Below are 23,788 nucleotides of genomic sequence, written 5' to 3' on the forward strand. Positions count from 1 at the left end.
CAGTGCTTTTGTGTGCTCTCACATCCCTGTGTGCGTGTGTGTGTGCGTGTGCGTGTGTGGCGAGGTGGTGGTAGAGGGGGGGGCGCTGTAGCATATGTGAGATCATGTGCTCATATTCACCAGTGGAATGTAAAAAGAGAGGAGGGGGGGGGGGGGGGGGCCTTCTCCCCTCGTCTCTTTTCCCTCCGCCTAGTTGTTTTCTGTTCTCCCTCCGCTGTGCTGTAGCGCAGGCCTGTTTGTATAAGCTCTTTACAGGATTCAGAGCGCCGCGGAGCCATCCAGATGAAACAAAACCAATCGCATTTGGCTGTTTTGAAAATGATTCTCTTTATTGTGCTTGGTTCAGGCAGATCCACCTCGTTTGACATGAGGGGGATAAAGGTTCCCTCGCGTTTCGGGGTCATTTCCCAGAAACATCGTTTGTGTCCTTCCTCTGTGCACTCGAGCCGCTTTCATCAACAGGTTCTTCTAAAAAAGTCTCCAGACAACATGAATGGAAGATGCAATTCAATCCCCCCCCCCCCCCCCCCCCCCCCCCTTTTTTCCCTTTTGACCTCCTCAAAAGTACAATAATCTTCAGTCACTCGTCTCCTCCTCTCCATTGCGTGTGGCTGTGTGTAGCACCGGAGTGGCGCTGATTAAGCCAACAGAGAGACAAACAGGAGACAAAGTCCCAGCCCACCAGTTTAGTTTCACATCCTGGACTGGAGCTGGGCCGCAGCTTGCCAAGTGGAGGGCTTTTAAACTGGGCTAAACACTAATTGCTGCCCTATTTCTTTTATGTTGCTTCTTTCCCATCTGCGATGGCGCTTCCAGACCTCCACAGCAGCCAGAGCCTCATTATAGCAGACAGTTAACAAAGGCTGGGAAACAGAAGCGGAGAATTCACTTAGGATAGCTATCTAACCGCCAACCAGGAGGCCTGCTCGGAAAATTGAATCAATGACAGGGGCCGGCTTGTGATTAAATCCTTCAGGGATATTAAGATATTAAGATTTTGGGAATCTTAATTATTCATCTAAATTGTTGCCGCTCGCTTTGATAATGGAATAAATGGATTGTGTAACGGAGAAGCGGGGTGGTGCGAGGCCCATTGTTTCATTCGAGAGCTTTTTAAATCATTTTAATTCTTTTGAAACTGATCATTTTGAGGAATAAAAAAAGAAGCTGCAATTTCCCTCCAAAGAAAATAGAAAATAACTTGAGTGAAACAAATCAAGTTCTAATTGTGATGTTTGCCTGGTTTTACCCCCCCCCCCCCCCCCCCCCCTCCCTCTGGTTTCTCACTTGTTTTTCTGTAGGTGTGTTTTTTGTGAATGTAAGGAGAGAGAGAGAGGGAGGGGGGGGGGGATGGAGAGCGAGATGAGAGAAAAACAGAGGGAGGGAAATGTTGAAGAGGTGAATGAGAGGGAAGGATAAAGCGAGAGGGAATGAGATTGGGGAGCAGAAATAGAGGGGGCTGAGATGTGGGGGGGGGGGGGGGTCAGCAACAAAGACTAATGTTGCCATGGAAACTTGTTTATGCCTCACTGATGCATCTTGTAGATCCAATTAGAGGCTGATTGTGTCCGTGTCTTCATAGACACACGCACGTGTACCACCCCCCCCCCCCCCCCCCTTCCCACACACACACACACATGCATGCATGAAAACACATGTACATTCATTCACACACACACACACACGGGCACATGCAGGGTGTTGCTGCTGAAAACCAGCAAATTGCTAGGGGAGGTAGGACAAAGCACACCCCGCGTTCTCTCTCTCTCTTATCGGCCCTTGAATTAGTGCGACCCCCCCCCCCCCATAAGCACCAGACAATAGCGTGGAAATAACGTCTCACCCGCTCCCAAGCCTCGTACGAGAGGTCCTACCCGCGCATGCTTTCATGACATCATGTGCAGCCCAAAGAGAAAAGAAAGTGGGGGTCAATGGGGCAGGATTTTGACCGTTTTGCAAATTTCTGGTTGCGTTTAAGTCTTTTGTGAATGAAGTAATTTATTTGGTAATGCGCCTGTCCGAGAACAATGGCTTTAATCCAATAATTCATGGGGGGTTATTTCTTCAGAAAATTGGACTTTAAAATACAACAAAAAACGATCGTAACTTACAATGGCTGGACGTTTGCCTGTGTTTAACACCAGAGGAGGAGAGATGGTGATCATAAGCGGCCCTCCCTCACCCACTGCCTGCACTTACACACTCTATCAGTCTCTTACAGGAGTCCCCCCCTTCCCTGGGCCTGTCTGAAGAGTCAGTTGTTTAGTGGTGAAATGATGTGTGTGATGATGAAATGCGAGGCTGTAGATAAGGTGAGATTACACTCTGAGAGAAAAAGAAGGGAGAGACACAGAGAGACAGAGAGAGACAGAGAGAGAGAGGGATTGAGAGGGAGGCCCAGCCCCTGATGTCTTGTTAAAACGTGAGGGATCAGAAAGAACAACAAATGCATTGCGCGCCGCTAAATCCTGCTTAAATCCGCTGGCATGGGCAGATCTAGCAGATAGCCCCGCTGCTGTGCTCGCTGTCTGCGACCACAACACACACACACACACACACACACACACACACACACACACACACACACACATACACACCCGTGGTCAGTCCGGCTGTCTGGGTTAATGCTTGGCTAACTGGGACAGCAGAGCTGAACCATGTTGACATTTTAAGCCTCAAACAAGTCCAGAACAATGATTCAGCCCGTCTGCCCCCCCCCCATCAGACCGCAAAGTCAGCCCATTTTGCTGACCGACACAGACACACACACACACACACACACACACACACACACACACACACACACACACACACACACACATATACATATGCAGGCGTGCAAAAACATACACACCACTGCCCAAACACACTGCAAGTACTCTGTGTACCCACCGCCCCGCCTGCTCTCTTCACACACACGCACACACACACTGGGTCTCCTCCTGTTCCCCACCTTTAGTGAATAAAGGAGAACAAGAGCTGATTTGATTGAGTTGGCAGCAGAGAGCGAGGTGGAGAGGTACAGTAAGGCCAGATGGATTATCTTAATCCTCCAGTAGATGATCATGGCAGAGGGAAGATGAACTAGGAAGCCTGAACCTCTCCGGCTGACCCCCAGCGCGCTGTTTTCCTCCAGAAAACTCAGGACCTCTGAAGTAGAGGCAGCGTAGATATCATGCCGAAGGACGTGTCTTATGTGGAAGTCCGCAAATATGAAGAAAAACAACAATCCGCTGCATTCTTTGGCTGTAATCCCATCTGCAGCCATTTCTGCGGCAGCCATTTTGTGTTTGGCCATCTTGTTTCCTCTCCTCGCTAAACTTTCGGTATGCTTTGATTTGGATCCAAGTATGAAAAAGAAACTTCAGAGGATTTGTGTCAAACGCTCTGTCGGCCCGATGGCTGAACAATGTCAAGTTGCTACATGTAGTGTGTGTGTGTGTGTGTGTGTGTGTGTGGGTGTGGGGGGGGGGGGGGGGAATTAACCACGCTCTGCCTAAAGGCCCACGCCAGACAAATCTAAAACCCATAACTCCCATAGCTCAAAGTATTAAGATTGTATAAACTGTTGTTGAGTTATGTGGCTGCGTTTCCAGACTACTTTTATGATGTGTTGGTGATAATTTGTCTTCACCGTCTTTTTTTTCTCGCCCTGCCAGGTTCGTGGCTGGACAGGGCCTTGTGATCTACCCAGACATCGGGGACAAGCTGGACATCATCTGTCCCAAAGGGGACCAAGGCCGAGAGTACGAGTTCTACAAGCTGTACCTGGTGAAGAGGGAGCAGGCGGAGAGCTGCAGCACAGTCCTCGATCCGAACGTCCTGGTCAACTGTAACAAGCCCGAGAAGGACATCAAGTTCACCATCAAATTCCAGGAGTTCAGCCCCAACTACATGGGCCTGGAGTTCAAGAGGAACGTCAACTACTACATCACCTGTGAGTTTGTCTCCCAACATGATTTATTGTTGATATTTAGCTTTTCAACCTCCATTCAAGCAGAGAAGCGAAGGGTAATAATCGGCTTCACACTCGGTTACGCACAGTCACACCTGGGAGTTTTCCTGGTAACACTGCATGTTAATGGCCGCCACAGCGGCTCCATAGCAACAACTGGGGCTGACGTGCCTCGCTCATGATATAGTGGGTATTGGCGTTTAGGGAGGTAGAGTTCAGGATGCAAACCTACAATCTTGACTGACATTTACGAGTATACGACTTTACTTAAGTGCAGTTTTGAGGTGCTTGTTTCTCCATTTTCACTTCTACAAATGGAAAATTCTATATTATTATAAGATCATCGAAACCTTTGCTTTACAAGACTTTACTTTCAGAATCATTTCCCTATAATGTCCCAAGAAGTAACCATGTAATTAGGTCTTCTGTTTTTGGAGAACAGAGACGTTGTTTAGTTGGTGCACCATCATTTAATGAATTCCAACTAACTGCTTAACCCAGAGTGTCTGCTCGTCACTGCACAGAGTGTCTGCTGTTCAGCATTAATGGAGACCTAAGTTTTTAATAATAAATGAATAGTTTTTGTTTTTTTAGACAGTAGCTTTTCCCTTCAGTTAGTCCCAAACTATTAACTAAACTCCCAAGAAATGTACAAATACATTGCAGACCTGTAGTATGAGGTGGATGATTATAAAAGAGTCTATTCTGCACAATGAGTACTTTTACATTTTGCTGATAATACTTCCATACTTTTACGAAAGCAACATTTTAAATGTAGCTAGCTTGAAAGTAATGTCACTAAACCCGGTTTACACAAAGCATAGAGGCATTGTGCACACTTCCCTTTTTATACTGAGACACAGTCTGTCTCTGGGTTTAAGTTATTATTATTATTAAATAGTCCCAAAAGGATGCGCTACTTCTTCTGTTTGAGTAAGGTTTGCTAAAAACTACAGTGCCCAGCTTTTTTTATAATTTATTTTAATGAAGTAATATATTGTCTGACCAGTTTTTAAAGATTTACGTCTTCAGTAGGGAAAGAACGGACTTAAAGCTGCCTCGGGGAAGTCGGGCAGTATTGAGAGACAGACTAACACATTGTCAGTTTTGGTGTTTTGATGGGATTTGTAAATAATGAGCGGCCAGGTACAAAGCCACAGTTCATCCGAGGGGTACGACGACAACCTCGCCACTCTTTCTCCATCGTGTTAGCTCAGTAGCTGCAGAAACATACACGCTGGGGCTCAGTTCATAATGCCAAAGACGGTGTTATTTTAGACGTTGCTTCGGCTTTATCTAATTATTACTTCAGTCCTACATTTCCTGGAATGACTTGATTACATGCGGTGGGGTTGATCTGGTGTGAGGATACTATCAGTTGGGGGTTCTGCCACATCTGTAATTGATTCTCCTCCGTATCAATGAAATGATCAGAGTTTCGATGTCTTCAGGCCATAATAAATATACTGATCCACAACACATCTATAGTCTCATGAAGCTTAACACCGTTAATATACAATGACATTTATTTTGAAATACCCATAAAACTTTAAAAATATTCAACTCCTTGCATTTCTCCCCCCCCCCCCCCCCCCCCCCCCGGTGGATGATTTATGTTTATATCTTATCTTATCTAAGTGTTTTCAATCCTTCAGAAGGTAGAAAGTTTTTAATTTGGTCTTATGTTAAGAAAATAAAAACAAGCTACTTTATGCTTTATTCTTAAAAGAATAGCCTCTTTATGTCATCTCCCTCTAAAGGACAAAAACAAAAATCCACGCTGAACTAAATCCCGCATATATGTGATCCCTTTGATCTTGAGCAGTTCTGTCGATATTTGCGAACTCGCCCTCAAAGCCGGAGCGCGGGGAAGCATGAAGCCTGTGATGTTATCAAGCGACAGGTTTTTGGGGGCCGCTCCTGTGGCAACACATCATGTGGACTTTAAAGAAATACTTCTTTGAGCTTTATTACACCCACATGTCTTTCGGAATACACCTTGGGCACTTTTCGCCGTCTGCTCAAAGTTTTCCTAGCCGGCTGTTAGCGGGGCTGCTGCTCCACATATTGTCTCCTGATTACATCATAAATATTTTAAACAACTCTATTAGTGACATGTGCGCGGGCTACAGTATGATCCGACATCAGAGGGAAAACTTTTAACTTTACTTGAGGTCAACTTTGCTTTCATACAACAGTCTCTGCCGCGTAGCACCCGTCTCGCTGAGTGTTAAGAATACTTAACTCTCGCTCCTCGGTGTTTCAGACTGTGAACTCATAACTAGAGCCAGTTTTAAATCCGTCACAAGGGAGGCTGGCCGTGCAGGATCCAGCATGATGGTGGATCATCATTAGGCTCATATACTGTAACATTCTCGCGCCAGCGGTAATCGGATGAGGTATTTGCCTCGGTATTATGGTAATGTTGTTGTCCTTTGCAACACGGAGAGCTCGCTTTATTTATTCCGCTGCGGCCTGTGCATTCACCGCGACACACTTCATCCATCATTTAGACAACGCGTGGCTGCTGGAGCGAGGGACGGCGAGCACCTGCGCTTAACACACCTTTCCTGCTTTTCCTGTACAGTCGACTTGTGTGCGTGTGTTTGCTTTAGGCCTCTTTAGGCCAGCTTATCCCCACCTAGAAGATGTGGGTGCGTTATCCCACCGTCTCTGCTGGGAATGCGGCCCAGCCGGCCAGCAGAGCGACGTAAATCTGCTCGGCCTATAAAGACTCGGCTTATCTGGCCTGATTAACGGTCAAACGGGGCAGACACCGTTTGAGACAAGAAGAAGACGCACAGGGAGTGGACATTCCACTGAATCTCGCAACAGTCTTTTTTTCCTGTCCCCCCCCTCTCCCCCTCTCCCCTGGGCTCCACTCTGACTCCACGGCTCCGTTTGTCTTGTCCTTGATCATCCCTGCCCCCACTTCTGCTCCTTCCATGAGGTAGAATAAGCAACAAAGGGTGTGGGGTAAAGTAAGCAACAAATGGCGTCTGTGTGTGTGTGTATATTTTTTTTGCGTGTGTGTCGCCGTGCCTTGGTGTCACCGCAGGGGATCCACGTCCACCCCGGTCCCGTCTATCCCAGCACAGCTCTGACAGGAGTCGTGGGGGGGTCGAAAGGTCAAAACTCACGGACAAGGGGTCGCGGAAACACAGCAGGGGGTTCAGTAATGATAACCCTGGACTGATCTAAACCCCAGACCAGCACCAGCCTGTGCTGTCCGTCAGCACCCACCACCCCCTATGTACACACTCACACACACACACACACACACACACGCACACGCACACGCACACACATACATACATACATACATACACCTTCCCACCCCTCTGGTGTATGAGCGCACAAACTGGTTGTATTTCACTGCGTTGTCTAAACACAGGATATGGAATGAGCTGTTTGTGAGTAAAATGGCCGTGCTGTGTTTAGGGGTTGGAGTCAGAAAGGAAGTGATTTTAGACAGGAGGCTTTTAAGGAGGAGGAAATGTAATGGAGAAAATGAGCAACGGAGCAGGAACGAGAGAGGAGGGACAAGCATACGTACCTGCACACACACATACATACTGTATATATATATATATATATATATAGATAGTCTTTATACTCCCCCCCCCCCCCCCCCCCCCCCCCCATTGGAGCAAAACAAATATTTCTCCATTTTCTTTCCCATTCGCTCCTCACTGAAATAATGTACCATGACTGCTCTGTGATCTGTTTTCAGTAGGGAGCTGCCTGGGCCGGTGAGTCTCTGTTGTTCTATATAAGGGTAACGCCACCAGGCAGTAAACAGAGGCAGCCTGTCGTCGTGCACTCCTCTCCCCCCCCCCCCTGATTTCCAGCGCAGCGGGCCGGTTAAGCCTGATCCCTCTTGACAGCTGTCACTCTCCATCTCGGTGTTCCATCGTGGAGTCTGAAACACTCCGACTTCCCCACCAGAACACTGCCGCAGTGGAGCACACGCTATCGCACCTCCAGAAGACTGCCTCGGCCAAACGCATAATGGCCGCCACCAGCCAACGGCAAAGTTGTTTCCATTCTTGTCGCTGCGTTTCTTTGACTTTGCAGGTGAATCCGACTTCCTCCATTTTTGTTTTCCTTCTTTTTTTGAGACTGGAAACACGGAAGCTACTGATAAGCACTTTTATCATTTGAGGATAAAATTGATAATGGCTACTTATTTCCTGACTCGTTTAAATGTGGGTACCTAGACCGGAGAATATATCTGACAAAGTGCATTAGACGCTGTGGGGTGATCTGTCTGCAGCATTCACACCTGACAGGATTAGGAGGCATGTTGCATCACCAACACTCTTTTGCGTGGGCTATCTTCCGTATCTCTGTTGTTTTTTTGCTCAACAACCTACACATTGTGCACCCGTCCATCCGAATAATCCCCCCTACACATTGTGCACCCGTCCATCCGAATAATCCCCCCCCCCCCCCCACCACCACTGGGCCCTTTGGCTTCTTTTGCTTTACAGTGCGTTTGCCCTTATGGAGAGTCCAGGGTGAAGGTTGAAATCCCTGACCCGGCTGCAGCGGGTCACAAGATCCTCCCCTGCCCTACATTCGCGAGCATGTCAACGCTGCGACATATGTGCACATGCGCATATGTTCTCGCAGCAGTAATGCAAGTGAGCTCGGTGGGTCACGCACACACAAACACAGGCACGGGCACAGACAAATAAATAGAAACACCGCCAGGCTTGTAGCTCAATTTGTTGCACTGCAATAACTGTAATCTGATTAGAAAAAAAAAAGAAGTGTTAAATGTCATCTTTTAGAGCGAACATATAATTACCATAATCAAATCACAGCCACTCACAAAAAAACAATTACATTTGTCAGCGGAGCGTTTTAACAAAACAAAAGCATTTTGATTGTCAGATTACAGAGCTACAAATAACTCACTCCTCTTCTAGTCGCAGTCAAATGATTCTCATTTCTCCGTGAAGTGATAACTGGTAACATCTGGTAACCTGCTTCTGTAAAATCCCACTGAAATATACTTTATTGTTGCATATTTAGCAGCTTCGCTCCCAGAACTTGAAATAACGATTCGAGTTGTTCTATCCGTCCTATTTTAAATGGTGTATACTTCTTGGGATCAAGAAATCTAAAAGCTGGAAAAAACTGGTTGAAAATAATCCGTTTTATAATTTTTGTCGATCATACTGATAAAAAACGTGTCGCCTCATTCACGCCGTTTAATTGTGTAAACGCGGTGTTGGCGGCCATTTTGTTCCTGTGTGCGTCTTGTTTTTGAATCAGCAGATCATCGTGGGCAGCGAGACGTCTGTCGGTTGTGGAATCGACTTGGAGTAGCTGTCATTGATGTTGCCGATTAGCGTTCTAAGCAGCTAATCAGTAAGCCTTAACGGATTTCATTTTCAAAGTAAACCCTGCTAACAGTTCGGGTTAGCAATGGTGAAGCAGCATGGCCTGGGATAAGGAGATTTAACCCCCCCCCCCCCCCTCCCTTGTGAGTGAACATAGCCCGGTGTTTATTAGAGTGCCAGTGTAATATATGACTTTCTGCTTGCTTTGCAAATCCATCCAGGCTGCCTCTGCTACCTCTCCTCTGGATATTTCATTCAGAGAGGGTTAGCAGGCACAGCGTTATTGTCGCTGGTTATTGCCTTTCGTTTATTACAGAGGAGTTTGTTTAGAGGGAGGGGGGCGGGGTGGTTGTTGTTGGGAGGCGGGTGGGGGGGAGGGGGGGGGCGACACACGAGGACTTTCTTTGAGAGGGAGGGCTGCTCACGTGGCGGTACAAGTGAATGGTAACCATTGGTTACGCCTGAACCCCGTCGCTGCTAGATGAAGCTGATATATTCATGTATTCGTCTCAATTAGTCCGCTCCGTGCATCTTCAAATGCAGACACTCATCCCTCCTCGGCAGCGCTCCATGCTTATCTTATTAGAATATTTTATCCTGCGTGTGAGTTCCTCCCTTCTCTCCCTCTCTCTCTCCCACTACGTCCTCCCTCGCTCCATGCTTCCATTATCCTGCCCCCACGTATGGAAGTTGTGTGTGTGTGTGTGTAGGTACTGAAGTCTGTGTTCAAGTCATTTTTGTTAACTGATAGCTTAGATCTCCTCTCAACACACAGACCACAAGAGACCACATAGCTAACTCTGTGAAACAACAACACTGTTTGGTTGTTTTTCCCCCCCTTCTTGTTCTATCCCCTCAGCTCAACACAAACTCATGTGGAGAATGACTCTTTTTCTTCTGCGAACGTCTTTCAGCTGTTGAGAGCAGCTTCCTTGTTTTCTTTAATTCCGTCCGCTACGCACAAACCATCTCTGTGGTTGTTAGTTTTTTTGCAAACCCCGAAAAATAGCTGCAGGCAAAAGGGAGAGGAGACAACTTAAGACTGCCGGAAAGATGCATGTTTGGAGTCCGTGTGCGATTAGGAAAAGTGAACGCAGGACGCGAGAACATTAGCGCCGTTGTCCAAAAGGCAAATTGCATGGGACAATGGCGTATGGCTTTTTAAGAAAGCATAAGAGCAGGAGAAAACAATGACAGCCCGTAATCTAAAACACTCTGGAATTGCATATTTGCCTCTCCGTCAGAGATGTCTGAGGTTGCTCGCCCTCTGCTTTGCCAACAACACATATTCTCGGTGTCTTTCTTCTCAGGCCAACAGCTAAGCTCAAATCACAGCTCTCTGTGTCTGTCAGATGGAGCTCGATCTCCCTCTCCACCATCCCCAGAACAGTGGTTTCTCTTTTCCGAGGCGCACTCCGAAATGGCTTTGTTTTCCGACAGCCATTCAGTGGCACCCTCGGCCGAGGGCCTGCCAAGAAGTCCGCCTCCCCGAGCTGGAGCCCGGGCCTGTTTACACAAACTCAATCGGAGAAATATGGATGTGTAATTATAGAGGCTGTTAGTTTTAATGTTGCATTCTCGCTATGGAAACCACTGCATGCTTGGTCAGCTACGATGAACGGCGGCTGATGAAACTCTGACCGGGGATGGCGTGAACATTTCTGCGGAGAGCAGGGGTGTTTTTTTTGGGGTGTGGGGGCAAGGGGAGAAAAAAAAGGAGCTTCTTGATGGAATGGAATCAGCGCCGAGCCGAGCAAAGCAAACAAGACATGAATTACGTGGCGGTGATAGAGTTTGCTGTGGTCGTCCAACGCATAAATACAGAGTCTAAATACTGCTCCGCAGGCCAGGACCAAGCCCGTTTCTGTGAATTCTGCTCGGTGGCAAAATGTCCGTGTTCCATTCCAGCACGACCGCAGGCACACAAACTCAGTAACAGGAGCAGACAAACACACAGGAGTGTGTGTGTGTGCGCACAAACATGGGCATACATAAGCACAAAGCCACATAAGCAAATTCAAAGACACTGTGTGTGAGTGTATATGTGTATTTGTGTGTATATATATATATAGATAGATATATAGATAGATAGATACATATATATATATATAGATACACATATGCTCGCTCTTGCATGCAAATAGACGCTCACACACACAAAAAAAAGCACGACGCTCTCTCTGCCCAGATTTGCTTGCGTCATAGAAGCTGCTGTGTGCATTTCTTAATGCACATTCAAGAGAATTTCGTTTAGCTGAGCGCAAGATGGGGGGGGGGGGGGTGTGTAAGGCGCGTGTTGTTGGTGAGTTTGTGCTTGTGTATCGCGATGGAGGGATGAGACACCGGAAAAGAAAGCGCCTTCAAATAAATACGTGATGTGTTTGCGTTCAGGCCTCTCCCGGTTATTTCGTAGACGGCGGTGGAACAATCCCCCCCCCCTCCACAGGTTCAATTTCTGTCTCTCTGTCTGTTCCTCTCTCTCCCTTTTGCTTCTGCAACTTAATCTGTCTCTCCCTCCGCCTTGCCATTCCACCTATTTTCTCTCCTCCTTAGATCTCACCTCCCACCACCGCCGCCACCACCCCCCCTCTTCCTCCTCTCCCCATCCCTCCTGCACAGTGACAGATCCTTCAGGAAATTGTTTTGAGTCTGCCAGACATTTTTTTTTATTTTTTGTGTTGGAGCTGTTTATTTGTGCTGGGGGCACCGGGATGGGGGCCCGGTTTCTCCCCCCCCCCCCAGCCCACCCTCGGACTAGAGGTTAAGCCTCCGAACTCGTCCACCGCCCTGCGCCAAAAAATACACTGATCCTCGATCAGCGTGGCTTTACCGTGTAACCGATACCGGGGGATGCGGAGAGAGGAGCACCAGAGAGGATGTAATCAGTGCGCGTACGTGCGTGTGTTTGTATGTGTGCGTCGGCTGCTGGCTTTGTGTGTATTAGGATGTAATCAGCAGCGTTTTCTCTGTGGTCTGCTGTGCTCTCTGATTGGAGTTTTGGCGAATAACAGGAGAAGGGAGGGGGGGGGAAAGTGTGTTTCTTTTCCTGCGTCTTGTGTTGCAGCCCGGCCTCAGAGCTGGAGGAGCCCTCGCTGCGGTTTTGGAGCCTCGCTCGCAGCTCTGGCTCTTTTACACACCAGCTACATCAGACCCTCCATCTATTATATATATCCGTCTGTCTGCCCGCCACCTCGCGCATCCCAATGTCGAGCTGCTCCAGAGCTGCTCCTGACACCAGTCCCATGTTGGCTGCAGTCAGCTTTGCTCGGTCGCCTCCATGTTAGCAGGTACAGGAGATCTCCACCCCCCACCCCCCCCTTGGGGCTTCAGGCTCAAACACGCACAAACACCCGTGCACGGTCACAGGGACACACGGTCGCCCACACACTTATGAGCTGTCCTCTCTCTCCTCTCGCTCTCTATCTCGGTCTTTGTTCTGCCGCTTGCAGATTTTGTTCTTTGCGGACAACAGATGGGCTGACATCGACTCTCTGCTAAGTAACAAGTACACGCTCTGTCTCTGACATCTCTCTCTCTCTCTCGCCGCGCATTCGCCAGTTACATGTTTCGCTCGTTTATCAAGCAACAATCCCAAACATGAACTCATTACAGCCACTCTAATGTGAAGATTTGCTGCTTTTCTCTCTGTCACATAATTCTAAAATTGGATATCTGTGGGTTTTGGGGCATCGCTCAGACAGAACGACACATTTGGAAGCATCACCGTGTGATCGTGATGGCTGTTTTCCACTGCGGCATGTGACGGACTAAAGAATCGATGCATAAAAATTAAAAAAAAGTACGTGGTCGAGAATCATTAGTTGAAGCCCAGACTCCTTTCTGCGTTCCTCTGACCTGCTCGTCACCCGGGCAGCTTCATTACCCCGAGACCAGTTCTCTCACCTGAGCCACAGCACTCGTCCCTCGTGACGCACTGCATCGCCGAGCCTTTCCCTCTTACTTAGATCACCTCATTGGGGTTTGTCTCGCGTTGCCTATTTGCAACTTGAAAGGCGCGAGTTATTGTTTGTTTGTTTGCGCCCCACGTCTTTGATGAGTGTTGTTGTGCCGAGGAACACAAGGCTGCTTCAGTTGTCATAACTCTCTTCTGGAGGCCAGATTGAAAAGGTCAGCGAATCGAAGCTCGTCTCTCCACAAAAGGATGAATGGACACAGTGTAGGAGCCACACACACACACACACACACACACACACACACACACACACACACACACACACACACACACACACACACACACGTAGACACGCTGAGACCTCTCCATGCATTTTCATGCAGACAGAAAAGCACACTGCGAGCACACTTTATTAACATGCACCAGCACGACCGTGCGGGTTCTCCGAGGACGTTTCGTCCTCCTTCCTTTGGTGTTCGCTAACGTGTTCCAGGGCTTCGCCGCCTCTGGTTTCCCTCAGAGGGGAGTTTGCTCGCAGATTAGCTCTTTAGTCGGTCTAGATTTTTTTGGAAGTCTCGTGGCCTTTGACATGCCACCGCTATCACCCGCCACATTCCGATCCATCCCAGCGCTTCTTTTATCAGGCAGCGCGGGCTGATTTGTGTCTCGTGGAGCTTTTTTAGATCGTTCAGGGCGACTCCTCCACCGGAGTCCACAGTCCCACACGACCTTTTGTAGACGACCACAAAGGCCAGGGGGAAGCCGGAGAGGATCAGTTTTATCATCTGCTGGGGTTTAGCGAGTGAACCGTGGTTCACCTCGCGTGATTATCAGTGCAAATGAAGCAGGACGGAGACTTCAATGAGCCTCCTGCTGAGGAACAGGCTCTTTAAGATCTCGTGTGGGCATCTGTCAGCTGATTACACACGTGTAACCTGACAAAAGCAACACCACCCACTAATGCGGATGTTGCTGTTTGGAGGAAATGCCTGCTGTGATTTGTAATAGGCTGTAGGATCAATGCATGGGCATTGTAATGGACTCAATAATGGGGTAATCCGATGTTATTTAAGCTATCCTTATCATCAAGCCAAAAGTAAACATTTAAAAAATATTTTTGAGTTACTGTTGAGTGCCCTAACAAACCTGTAAGACCCATTACATCAGTGGTGTCAAACATATGGCCTGTGGACCAGAACCGGCCCTCCAAAAGAGTCCAATCCGGCCCATTGGTTGACTTTGCAAAGTGTGGAAATTGCAGAGAAGTCATGGATTCCATTTTTTTTCCATATAATGCACTGCTATTCCAACACACAACATATTGATGCCAAGAGGCTAAGAGGTGTCTTTTCCATCCTGACCGGAAGACAGTTACCTTAAAAACAACAATGAAATACTACATTGTTCCAAAATCCTTGTGACTTGAGGTGTTGTGCTTTGTAGATCCACTGTGATCTGTAAATTGTAATGCACATGTAATGATACTGACTATATAGGTTACTATGCAATGGTTTTACCGTTCCGCCCCACTTGAGATCAAAGTGTGCCACGAATTCAAATGAGTTTTGACACCCCTGCATTATATTATACACATATTTTGTTCAGCCAATTTTTAGTAGTTCATTTTAAGGCAGTTACTCTTAATGTTGTCAACAGACACTTGTCTCTCCCCCCCCCCCCCTACCACCATTTCTCATGGCATTCTCCCCCACCCTCCCCAGTACAAAGGACGGTTAATGGAGAGTGAAAATTGAATAATTCGCCCCATTTCTTTATGTATGACTTCCTGGAATTGTCTTGACCCAAGGACGCGACCGAAGGATATGGCTGCTTTTAATTTGAAATGGCAGCAGGAAGTGGTCCGCAGCTCCAATAACGTGGCAAACGATGGCGGATCAGACGAGTTGCTGCTTCGGATTAAATCAGGGACACACATCCAGGATTGAAAGGAAGTCGTGCGGGTTGAGAAGAGAGCCCAATGATTTATGGGGTGAGGGTAACACCGGGCCCCCGATGGGATTCATGAAACATTAATGTGGAACTTCCCTCTGTCTTTAACAAGGAATAAACTCTGCGTGCTCATTGCTAGTTACACACACGGCTGCACAAACGAGCCTTATGCACACAAACACACACACACACACACACACACACATTAACTAAGCACGAGATAAACAGTAACTCGGCCACATGAACAATATTAACCTTTAGCTCTTGAGCGCGCAGCTGTGCGTGTGTGTGTGTGTTGCATCTCTTCTAACCTTTCCCTCGGACCAATAAGAAGGTGCAATGCCATTTTTTTTCTCTCTGACCCACTTTCCCCTCTGCTTATTTCTCTGAACACGCAACATTTCAGCTGCTATTAGTGAAATGATGCACTGTCTGAGACGGCAGAGGCAAGTGTGTGCGCACTGGCTGTGTTTTGTGTGTCGCCCTTAAGGGCATGTTTGTTCACCTGTTAGTTATTGTGTATTCAAGGGTGTTAATGTGTGTGTGTGTGTGTGTCCACAGGGGCTGTGCCAGTTTAAAAACGGTAATAATCTTATAATTGATCAGCGATAATATACCGCGAACAAAGAACAGAAAACGGCCTCGAACGCCTGAAATGTTATTTTCCCTTCTATTGCCGAGTCTGTGCTTTTAGATGAACACGACTGCCCGTCACATGAAGCAAAACAAGCTGCAGCGGGCCACTTCTTCAGCCCCCCCCCCCCCCCCCCTGTTTTTCCCCCTGCACATGATGTGTTTAAAACTGCTGAGGTTTTCTGCGGCTGCAGCTCGATGATATCAGTGAAAAGAGCCATTACAGCCAATTAGCTACTCTGTCATTAGGGAGGGTTGTGTGGGCTACTGGCAACTTCTGCACACAACCGAATACATTATAGCTGGAATAGCTGCGAAAGTTGGAATGGCTAATATCTAAAAATGTTCCACATTAGCAACAACAGAGCCGTGGTGGGCGGGCTTTTTGCAGTCAGCGTTTATATGAAATTAATATTGGACACCGTTGCTGCTGTCTTCTCATAACTTTAATGCTATATACAGCAGCTTACAGCGTTATAGGTCCCCATCCCTCAGGTCACACTGTTTTATTGTGCCAATCGACCGCATTCAAAAATTGTATGATCTCAAGTCCCCACGGTGCACACCTGTCAGATTAAGTGGGTTTCGGCTTAGAAGCGTGTGTGCACATTGTGAGCGGGTCTTTATTTTGTGTGTGTGTGTGTGTGTGTGTGTTTGTTGTGGGGGGGGGGGGGGGGGGGGCAGGAGTGCAGGAGAGAGGTTCAGGATGCGATGTACTCTAAGATGAGTCTGTCTGCATCTGTCATGTTGGAGTGTGCTCAGTCTGTTCGTGTTTGAGACAGATGACTTGCTCTGCTCCCAGAGGTCCTCCTGTTATTCTGTGTCCTTTATCTCCTACTGATCCGACAGACGGCCTGCACCGCTTGTGCACCTTTGTTTGTTTCTGCGTGTGTGTGACAATTCTGCATGTGCACGCCCCCGTCTTATGTGCTTCCTTGCGTGCACATGGGACAGTGTCGTGCTCCGTCTCTTGCGTGCGTGGATACGCGGGGGGAAAGTTTTTATGTCGCGTACGGGTGCTCTGGGTTTGCCGAGTTGGGAAATGGAGGAAAAAAAGTGTAATAGCTCTGTTCTTCGCCGGATTCACCGGAGAGGGGACACACAGACACCCTCAGCTAAATGTTGCAGAAGCTCTCTGTGTCTGCAGGCTGTGAGTCTTGTAGAGACACACACACTCGCGTACACACACATACACGCACAGACACTTTGGGAGCTGCTGACAGGTCCTCTGCAGAGGTTAAAAGCTGTCATAAGTAGTCTTGAAGCACGAGCCCAGTGGTGCCGGCTATGGAAGTCCAGAATGCCCAACCTTTGGCTCGGTAATCTGGGACTGTCTTGACTGATGTACAGGGACCACACACACACACACACACAGACAGACACACACACACACACACACACACACACACACACACACACACACAGACGCACAAAATGAAAAAAAATCACCAAGATCATCAAGGAAAATTCACACGTTCCCAAACATTTGTAAATATACACAAAGTCACAGATCCGTCCAAGCATGCACGCACACTATAATACACACAAATGTAGACACACTCGTACACATATACGTACTCTAATGCACACAGTTGCACAGAAACCAAAACACACACAACGACAGAGTCAGGGGAGCGTGTAAGTAATGGTGAGTGTGAGTAAGAGAGAAGCAGGCTGGCAGACACACACGCGCACACACATACACACACAGACACACATGCACACAATCCAACACTCGCATATGCTTCCTCCGCTTCCCAGAGAGAGATCACCTCCCACTTCTTCTTCTTTCCAAACTGAGCTCTCCTCCTCCTCCTCCTCTCAACTCCTCACTTCATCACCTCCTTCCATATTCCCTCACCGGCATATGCACGCACTGACGCGCACACACACACACACGCTCGCACGCAAGCACACTTCAGACAGATCAAGTCTCACCTCCTCCCCGGCCCGTACGCTCCCTCATCTTCAAAAAAAGGAATCTCCTGCTTCCTCTCCTTCCCCTCCTCACCCCGCACTCCTCTTTCCATCCCTTCTCTAAACACCTCACCCCCACACACGCACACCTCTCTTTCTCCACTTCACCTCCCCCCCCCCCCCCCCCCCCCCGTACTATCCCATAGTGCTCTCTGCTGGAAGGATTTAGAGGTACCCTGTAATTTTGGTGCCCGAGGAGCTCTTAAATCCTGCCTGATCTTCTGGCTACACAGGCAGTCAATGTGTGTGTGTGTGTGTGTGTGTGTGTGTGTGTGTGTGCACTTGTCAGTGTGTGCTTCAGTGTGTGTTCGCTTCCATGGGGCCAAGTGCTTACATGTCTGTATATTTCTTTCGCACCGGTTTTCAACTAGGGTTGTATTTGTGTGTGTGCAGCCGTGCGTGTATTTGATTTTCACTAGTGCGTGCGTGTGTGTGTGTGTGTGTGTGTGTGTTTGTGTGAGAGAGAGAGAGAGAGAGAGAGAGCAGTCTAATCAGGACGCAAGAGAGGAGCTCCCCCTCTGGCTGTATACCGAAGCAGTAAGCTGAGCAACAGTTGTGTGCGCTGGGCCGCTAACCACCTCAAACCTTGACACTAATGCTGCTACCTGCTCACCGTACGCGCAGCGAAGCGGCTCCCGGGAACAGGCAGCACGCGCTCATCTCGGAGCTGCTACATGGCGATGCTTGGCAAAATGGTGAAAAAAACCCCGCATAGATGAGAAAATCATCTGTGTCCGCGCACCACATTTATTCTGACCCAAATTCAATATTGGATTTGCAAAAAATAAATAAAAAATAGCCTGAAAAATATGCAGCACTGAAGTCAAAGATATGACTATTTAATGTTGTCCGCCAGGTTTTATTATTGAGAAGGTGACAAGAAGAAACCGCTGGCTGGGCCGAGCGTGCCCGATTCGTCCGAGATGATATGAAAAGTCTCAAGTTTTCTTTGCCGGGGCCAAACCCACGCAGGAGGCTACGAGAGAGGCGGCGAGCGAGGGGTTGGAGGTTGATTACTGATTTCCATTGCTATTCCTGGGACAAAGAAACGGAGGGCTGATGGGCGAGGACATCTATTTAGATCCATTTCATTCTGCCGTAATCAGACTTTAGCCATGGCCTAATACTCAGGATTAGAAAATGGTTCAAAGTGCAAACATCTAGATCCCCCAGTATTATTCCAGTCTGCCAACCTCTCACTCTGTATGTGTGTGTGTGTGCACGTGCAAGGTTGCATGCGTGCCAGATCTGCTGTGGAGGGTTATCTCTGGAATCAGGCCCATAAACCTAATCTAACCCTCTCCGCGCTCGTTCAGGAGTGAAATATTTTGTTCCAATAGGCTCCTTCAACCCCGACTTCGACTCCGGTGCGCTAATGTAAACAAAAGCCGAGATAGGAATAAGGCAGGTATGAGAAATGGCCCCGGCTCTGTTGTGACACTGTTGTTTGATACAGACTCCCGTATCTAGCTCCCTTGCTTTGCCTGGAATGGAAGGAAACCGGCTCTGTTTGCCGGTGTGTGTTTTTTTTTTTTTTTTTCCTTCTTCTTGATGCTAAGTGTGAGTGATCGGATTGTGGTTGTGTCTGCTTATGTGTTGAGCTCCTTTTTTTTCTGTTTTTTTGTTTTGTTTTCTGAAAATGTAGGCATTATTACTGGCGGTGGTTACTGTGACTACCCGGCCCCGGCTAGGCTCGGCTCGTCTAAGTGGAAGTCTGAATGCTGTGGAGAATGAGGGGGGGGGGGGGGGGGGGGGGGGGGTTGCGGGCGGTGTGTGTGTGTGTGTGTGTGAAAGGTAGCCAATGAATGTCACCTCTCATCCACTTTCTCATTAAACAACCTGCTCTGTGTCTGTCACATTGGCTGTATCTATCTTTTCCCCATCGTTTGGTGCTTTGGGGTAGATGTTGAGCACGCACACACACACACACACACACACACGTACACACTGTATGAAAACCAGCATCCCCTCCTGGGCTGGACAGGAATAATAAGCAGCAGATGATTCATGATGGAGATGGAGGTGGGGGGGGGGGGGGGGGGGGAGATGTATTCAGCAGGACCACCTGAGTGACCTCATTTAGCAGACCTGAGAATAAATATAGACCGCCGCGTCACACTTTAGCCTTTGGCTCGTGTCGTCTCGGCCAGTCAGCGCCGCGTCTCTCACACGTCTCCCGCACCTTGTGGGAGCAGTCCCTCCGCTCCATCCAGAAGGTCCTTGTGAAACCTGTGTGCATTCACATGCATTCTGCGGCAGCGGTATGCATGTGTAGCATTGGAACGGGAGCCTTTGTTGCGGGCCAGCTCTTTCTCTTGGCTGACACATTTTGTGCTGTAGATATTTCCCAACATTAACATTTGGCACCTGGTTTCTCTTATGACTTCAGCAGCTGTAGATCTTTTGTTCTCCCACTGGCCACTCTGCGGCCAGTGATCCACACCCACAAAGAGGGCCTTAACCATCGTACAAAAAAAAAAAAAACAGCTTTGGAGCCTGACCGCTTTATTAAAAAAAAAAAAAAAAAAGAGCAACATTCCTTTATGCAATGACCAGCTCTTTCGGTTTTCTGGACTCCTCGTGCCGAAACCGGTTTGTTCCACTAAATCATTAGCAGCAGAGAGGCAGTTTCTTTGTTCTCCATCCTGCGGTTGGCTTTATCCCCTTGTGTTTTTATCTCCGCAGAGACACACAGGAAGACCCAATTCCCCAGTTTCCTCTTTCCAAAACACGACATGACCGTCGGCCTTTTAATATCTGGAAATCCAGATTTGGATTAACGTCAGTAGAGGAGAGAGAGAGGGCAGCTTTCAGATTAAAACCGAGCCGGCAGTGTGTCCTTGTTGTGGACGGCCGGTTTGGAAGTTTGTCTAACGTGTCTGGCAGTTATCTGTTTTCAAGTGAACACCGACATGATAAATGTAACTACGGCGATATCACACACGGGATGAAATGACAAACACAGGAGTGTGTGCTGCAAGTTCTCTTTTCTTTTTTTCTTTTCACCGCACATTTGTTAATGGACTCAACAGTTGTTTCTGGAGTCAATTTCCATCTTGAATAGCGCTTAAAGGATGTAAGGACATAAGGAAATGTGGTTGGAATTGGTCACGGTTAATCGGATTATGACTTTCCATCGGTACAGTAAAAGCCTTGAACTATTTGACGTTTTAAACGGCCTGAGCACAAACAACATATAAAGTGATCATCCCTTCATAAAAACCCCGGCTCTCTTTCAGTCGCTTTGCCCAAACGGAGGCCTCGAAGGGCCAACTTATCATTATGCCACATCAGCTGGGGGAGCCTGTTCAGCCAGCCTGAAGGAATAGCTTATTTAGATGACAGGAGTAAGTTAACGCTGAGAAGATTTGCTCCCCCTGAGTGGATATAAAATTCATAGCATGACGCTCACTCTTACTCAGATTATTCAAGCGCCTTTTGAGCTCAAACTTCAAAGATTCTCGCATCACCTTGCCCTGGAAATTAAAAAAAATTGAAAGAAGGGGAGAAAATGGCAGGATGAGGTCAGCAATCGCAGCAGCGTCTGGGCCGTTCGGGGGTGGGGAGACGGTGCGCCTTTAAGACTGGAAGCAGGCCTGTTCACCTCACTGTCTTTGAATGTTCCCTTTACAAAGAGACGTGCTCCCTGCGTAGGCTTTACATAAACCATAAGCCTCACTTAGCCTTGAGTGTTCATTCACATTAATGTCCCACGTAAATTTCTCAAAAATCTTTCTGTTCCTGCGCCGCACTTGGCAGGGCCCGGCCCCTCGTATATATATTTCAGTGTCCGGCTCACTCAGGCTGTGTTGAGTCTACAGCTGGGGGAATTTGCCCCGAAGAGAGCTGTGCTGTCACAATGTTATCGCAATCATTCCTCGCAAATGATCACGCACTCACGGCCAGGCTAACAAAATGTTGTGGTTCCCCCCCCCCCCACTCGTCATCTAGAGAGTGTGATCTGATAATGTAACATAATATTAGCGCAATTCATTATTTAGTTTTCTCCAATTTCGCCCGAGCACAAAGCTGAACTCCCAGAGGGCAACAAAATGTCAACGTTAATAATACTTAGGAATGACAAGGCATGAATCAACCAGACCAGCTTTTTCCGTAGCAACAGAGCCGGATTGCTGCACCGCTGGATGAAACTTCAGTTTAAGGCAGGGAAATGCATGCAGCAGCATTGACACACCACACCACGGAGGGTAAGTATTTACCCTCCGTGCCCCCCCCCCCCCCCCCGTCTGAGTCTGTCTCTCTTTGTGTCATCATTAGATAAGCACCCTCTCCAAGACTACCTCGTCATAATGAGGGTACCATCTGAAGCAATCACCCAGGGAGATGGTCATTGAGTTAAGAGGGAGGGAAGGGGAGGGGTAGAGTCAGATAGGGCAGATAAAAAAACGGAATGAAGTGAGCGAAAAAGCAGAGAGAGAGAGACAGAGAGAGAGAGACCAAGGTGGATAATGCGAGGAAGAGAAACAAAAGCATTTCAGAGGAAGGGAGTAAGTTAAAACAGCAGACTAAGCGGAGATGGAGATTGTTCGGGGAATTCCAAAATTAGAGCTGCCATCGCATGCGCCCACACAGACGCACGGCCACACACACACACACACGCACGCATGTACGCGCAAACGCACACACACAACCGCCTTACGCTGGCCGCTCAGTGTTAAGGTCAGAGTCACACTCTGTCTCCCTAGGTCATTATCATGGGCCCTGAAATAGACAGCCAATTGTGTCACGGTGTCTGAAGTGAATGTGACATTGAATAAACAGCCTCGCTCAAGTCCGAGCAGAACGCACACTTTAAAACAAATGAAGGGAGGCCGACACACACACACACACTAATATAGAAATGGACACACACGCACACACAAACATTAAGGGAGGCATTTAGCTCTCGGCGCTACCAGCAAGTAATGACACATGTGGCTCAGAGGGAGTAAGCAGCTCGAGGACTTGGCAAGCAGCTGGAACTCTGGCTGGCATGTCTCAATGTTCAAGTATGCACAGACAGAAAACACACGCACACGCACACAGGTCTGACCACGCTCCGCCCCTCAGTAGGCTCTAATGTTGTTCCATTCATTTGACTTCACTTTATTGCATTAATGAGAGATACCGTTGAGAGGAGCTGGCGGTTGATTGAGGGTGAGAACGGCTAATCACTGGAACAGCTAATCAGTGCTTGTCGTAAATATTGATTGGTTCTGTGCGTTGTGGACGTGCTCATTAACCAGTGTGTCATCTTCTCTTCTCTCCTCCTGCTTCTCTTCTCCCTCCGTCACATCCCCCTCCCCCTCTCCTTGTCCTTCTCCCCTTCCTCTCCTTTCTCCTCACACCTCATCTCCTTCTCTCCCCTCTCCAGCAACCTCCAACGGCACCGTCGACGGCCTGGAGAACCGGGAGGGAGGCGTGTGCAAGAGCCGAGCCATGAAAGTCATCATGAAAGTCGGGCAAGGTAAACGTGCGCTCGCCTCACATTTAGGAACACAACACAGCGCTGCCGCCTCAAAGCCGTGTTTCACTTCTGCTGTGACATTTTACATTTGTCGCCATGTGTGTCCAGCGTGACTTTGTCTGCTGCCGGCCTCCGACAGGACCTGCTTTCTGAGAACTGTAGAGGTTTTAGAGATATTGTTTATACGCCGTCTTTAAAGGCATTACTTGGGTTTTGGTTGCTATTCAATATAACCATTGATATGGTGGTGTCACATCTGGGTGATATGATCATATCGCGCAATCATTTTATGAAATTCTAGTCTCCAAATGAATGATTCCAAGCAAAATATAACATTTAGTTTGCTACTTTTGAGGAGTTTTGTTAAATGCTTAACAATGGCATTCAGTTTGTATTATTAAATGTGATTTATTCATATTTAACGGTTTTATAAAGTTGATATGTGATTTTGCAAACATTTGCATTTGATGTATCGAAAAAGAAAAATATTGTTGTTGATAAACATTCCAGTCATATTACCCAGCCTTGCCATTAACAACCAT

General features: G+C 47.8%; 1 protein-coding gene across 1 annotated transcript in view; it reads left to right on the forward strand.

The window, feature by feature from the left end:
* Positions 1-23,788, forward strand: part of efnb1 (ephrin-B1) — a 58,151-nt gene that overhangs the window by 21,385 nt on the left and 12,978 nt on the right. The window contains exons 2-3 of the mRNA XM_076104035.1: positions 3,660-3,937; positions 23,154-23,246. Coding sequence (XP_075960150.1) covers positions 3,660-3,937; positions 23,154-23,246 — 371 coding nt within the window. The remainder of the gene's footprint in view (positions 1-3,659; positions 3,938-23,153; positions 23,247-23,788) is intronic.

This window comes from Anarhichas minor, unplaced genomic scaffold (genome assembly GCF_050575085.1).
Source record: "Anarhichas minor isolate MPS153535 unplaced genomic scaffold, ASM5057508v1 ptg000028l, whole genome shotgun sequence".
Lineage (NCBI taxonomy): Eukaryota > Metazoa > Chordata > Actinopteri > Perciformes > Anarhichadidae > Anarhichas > Anarhichas minor.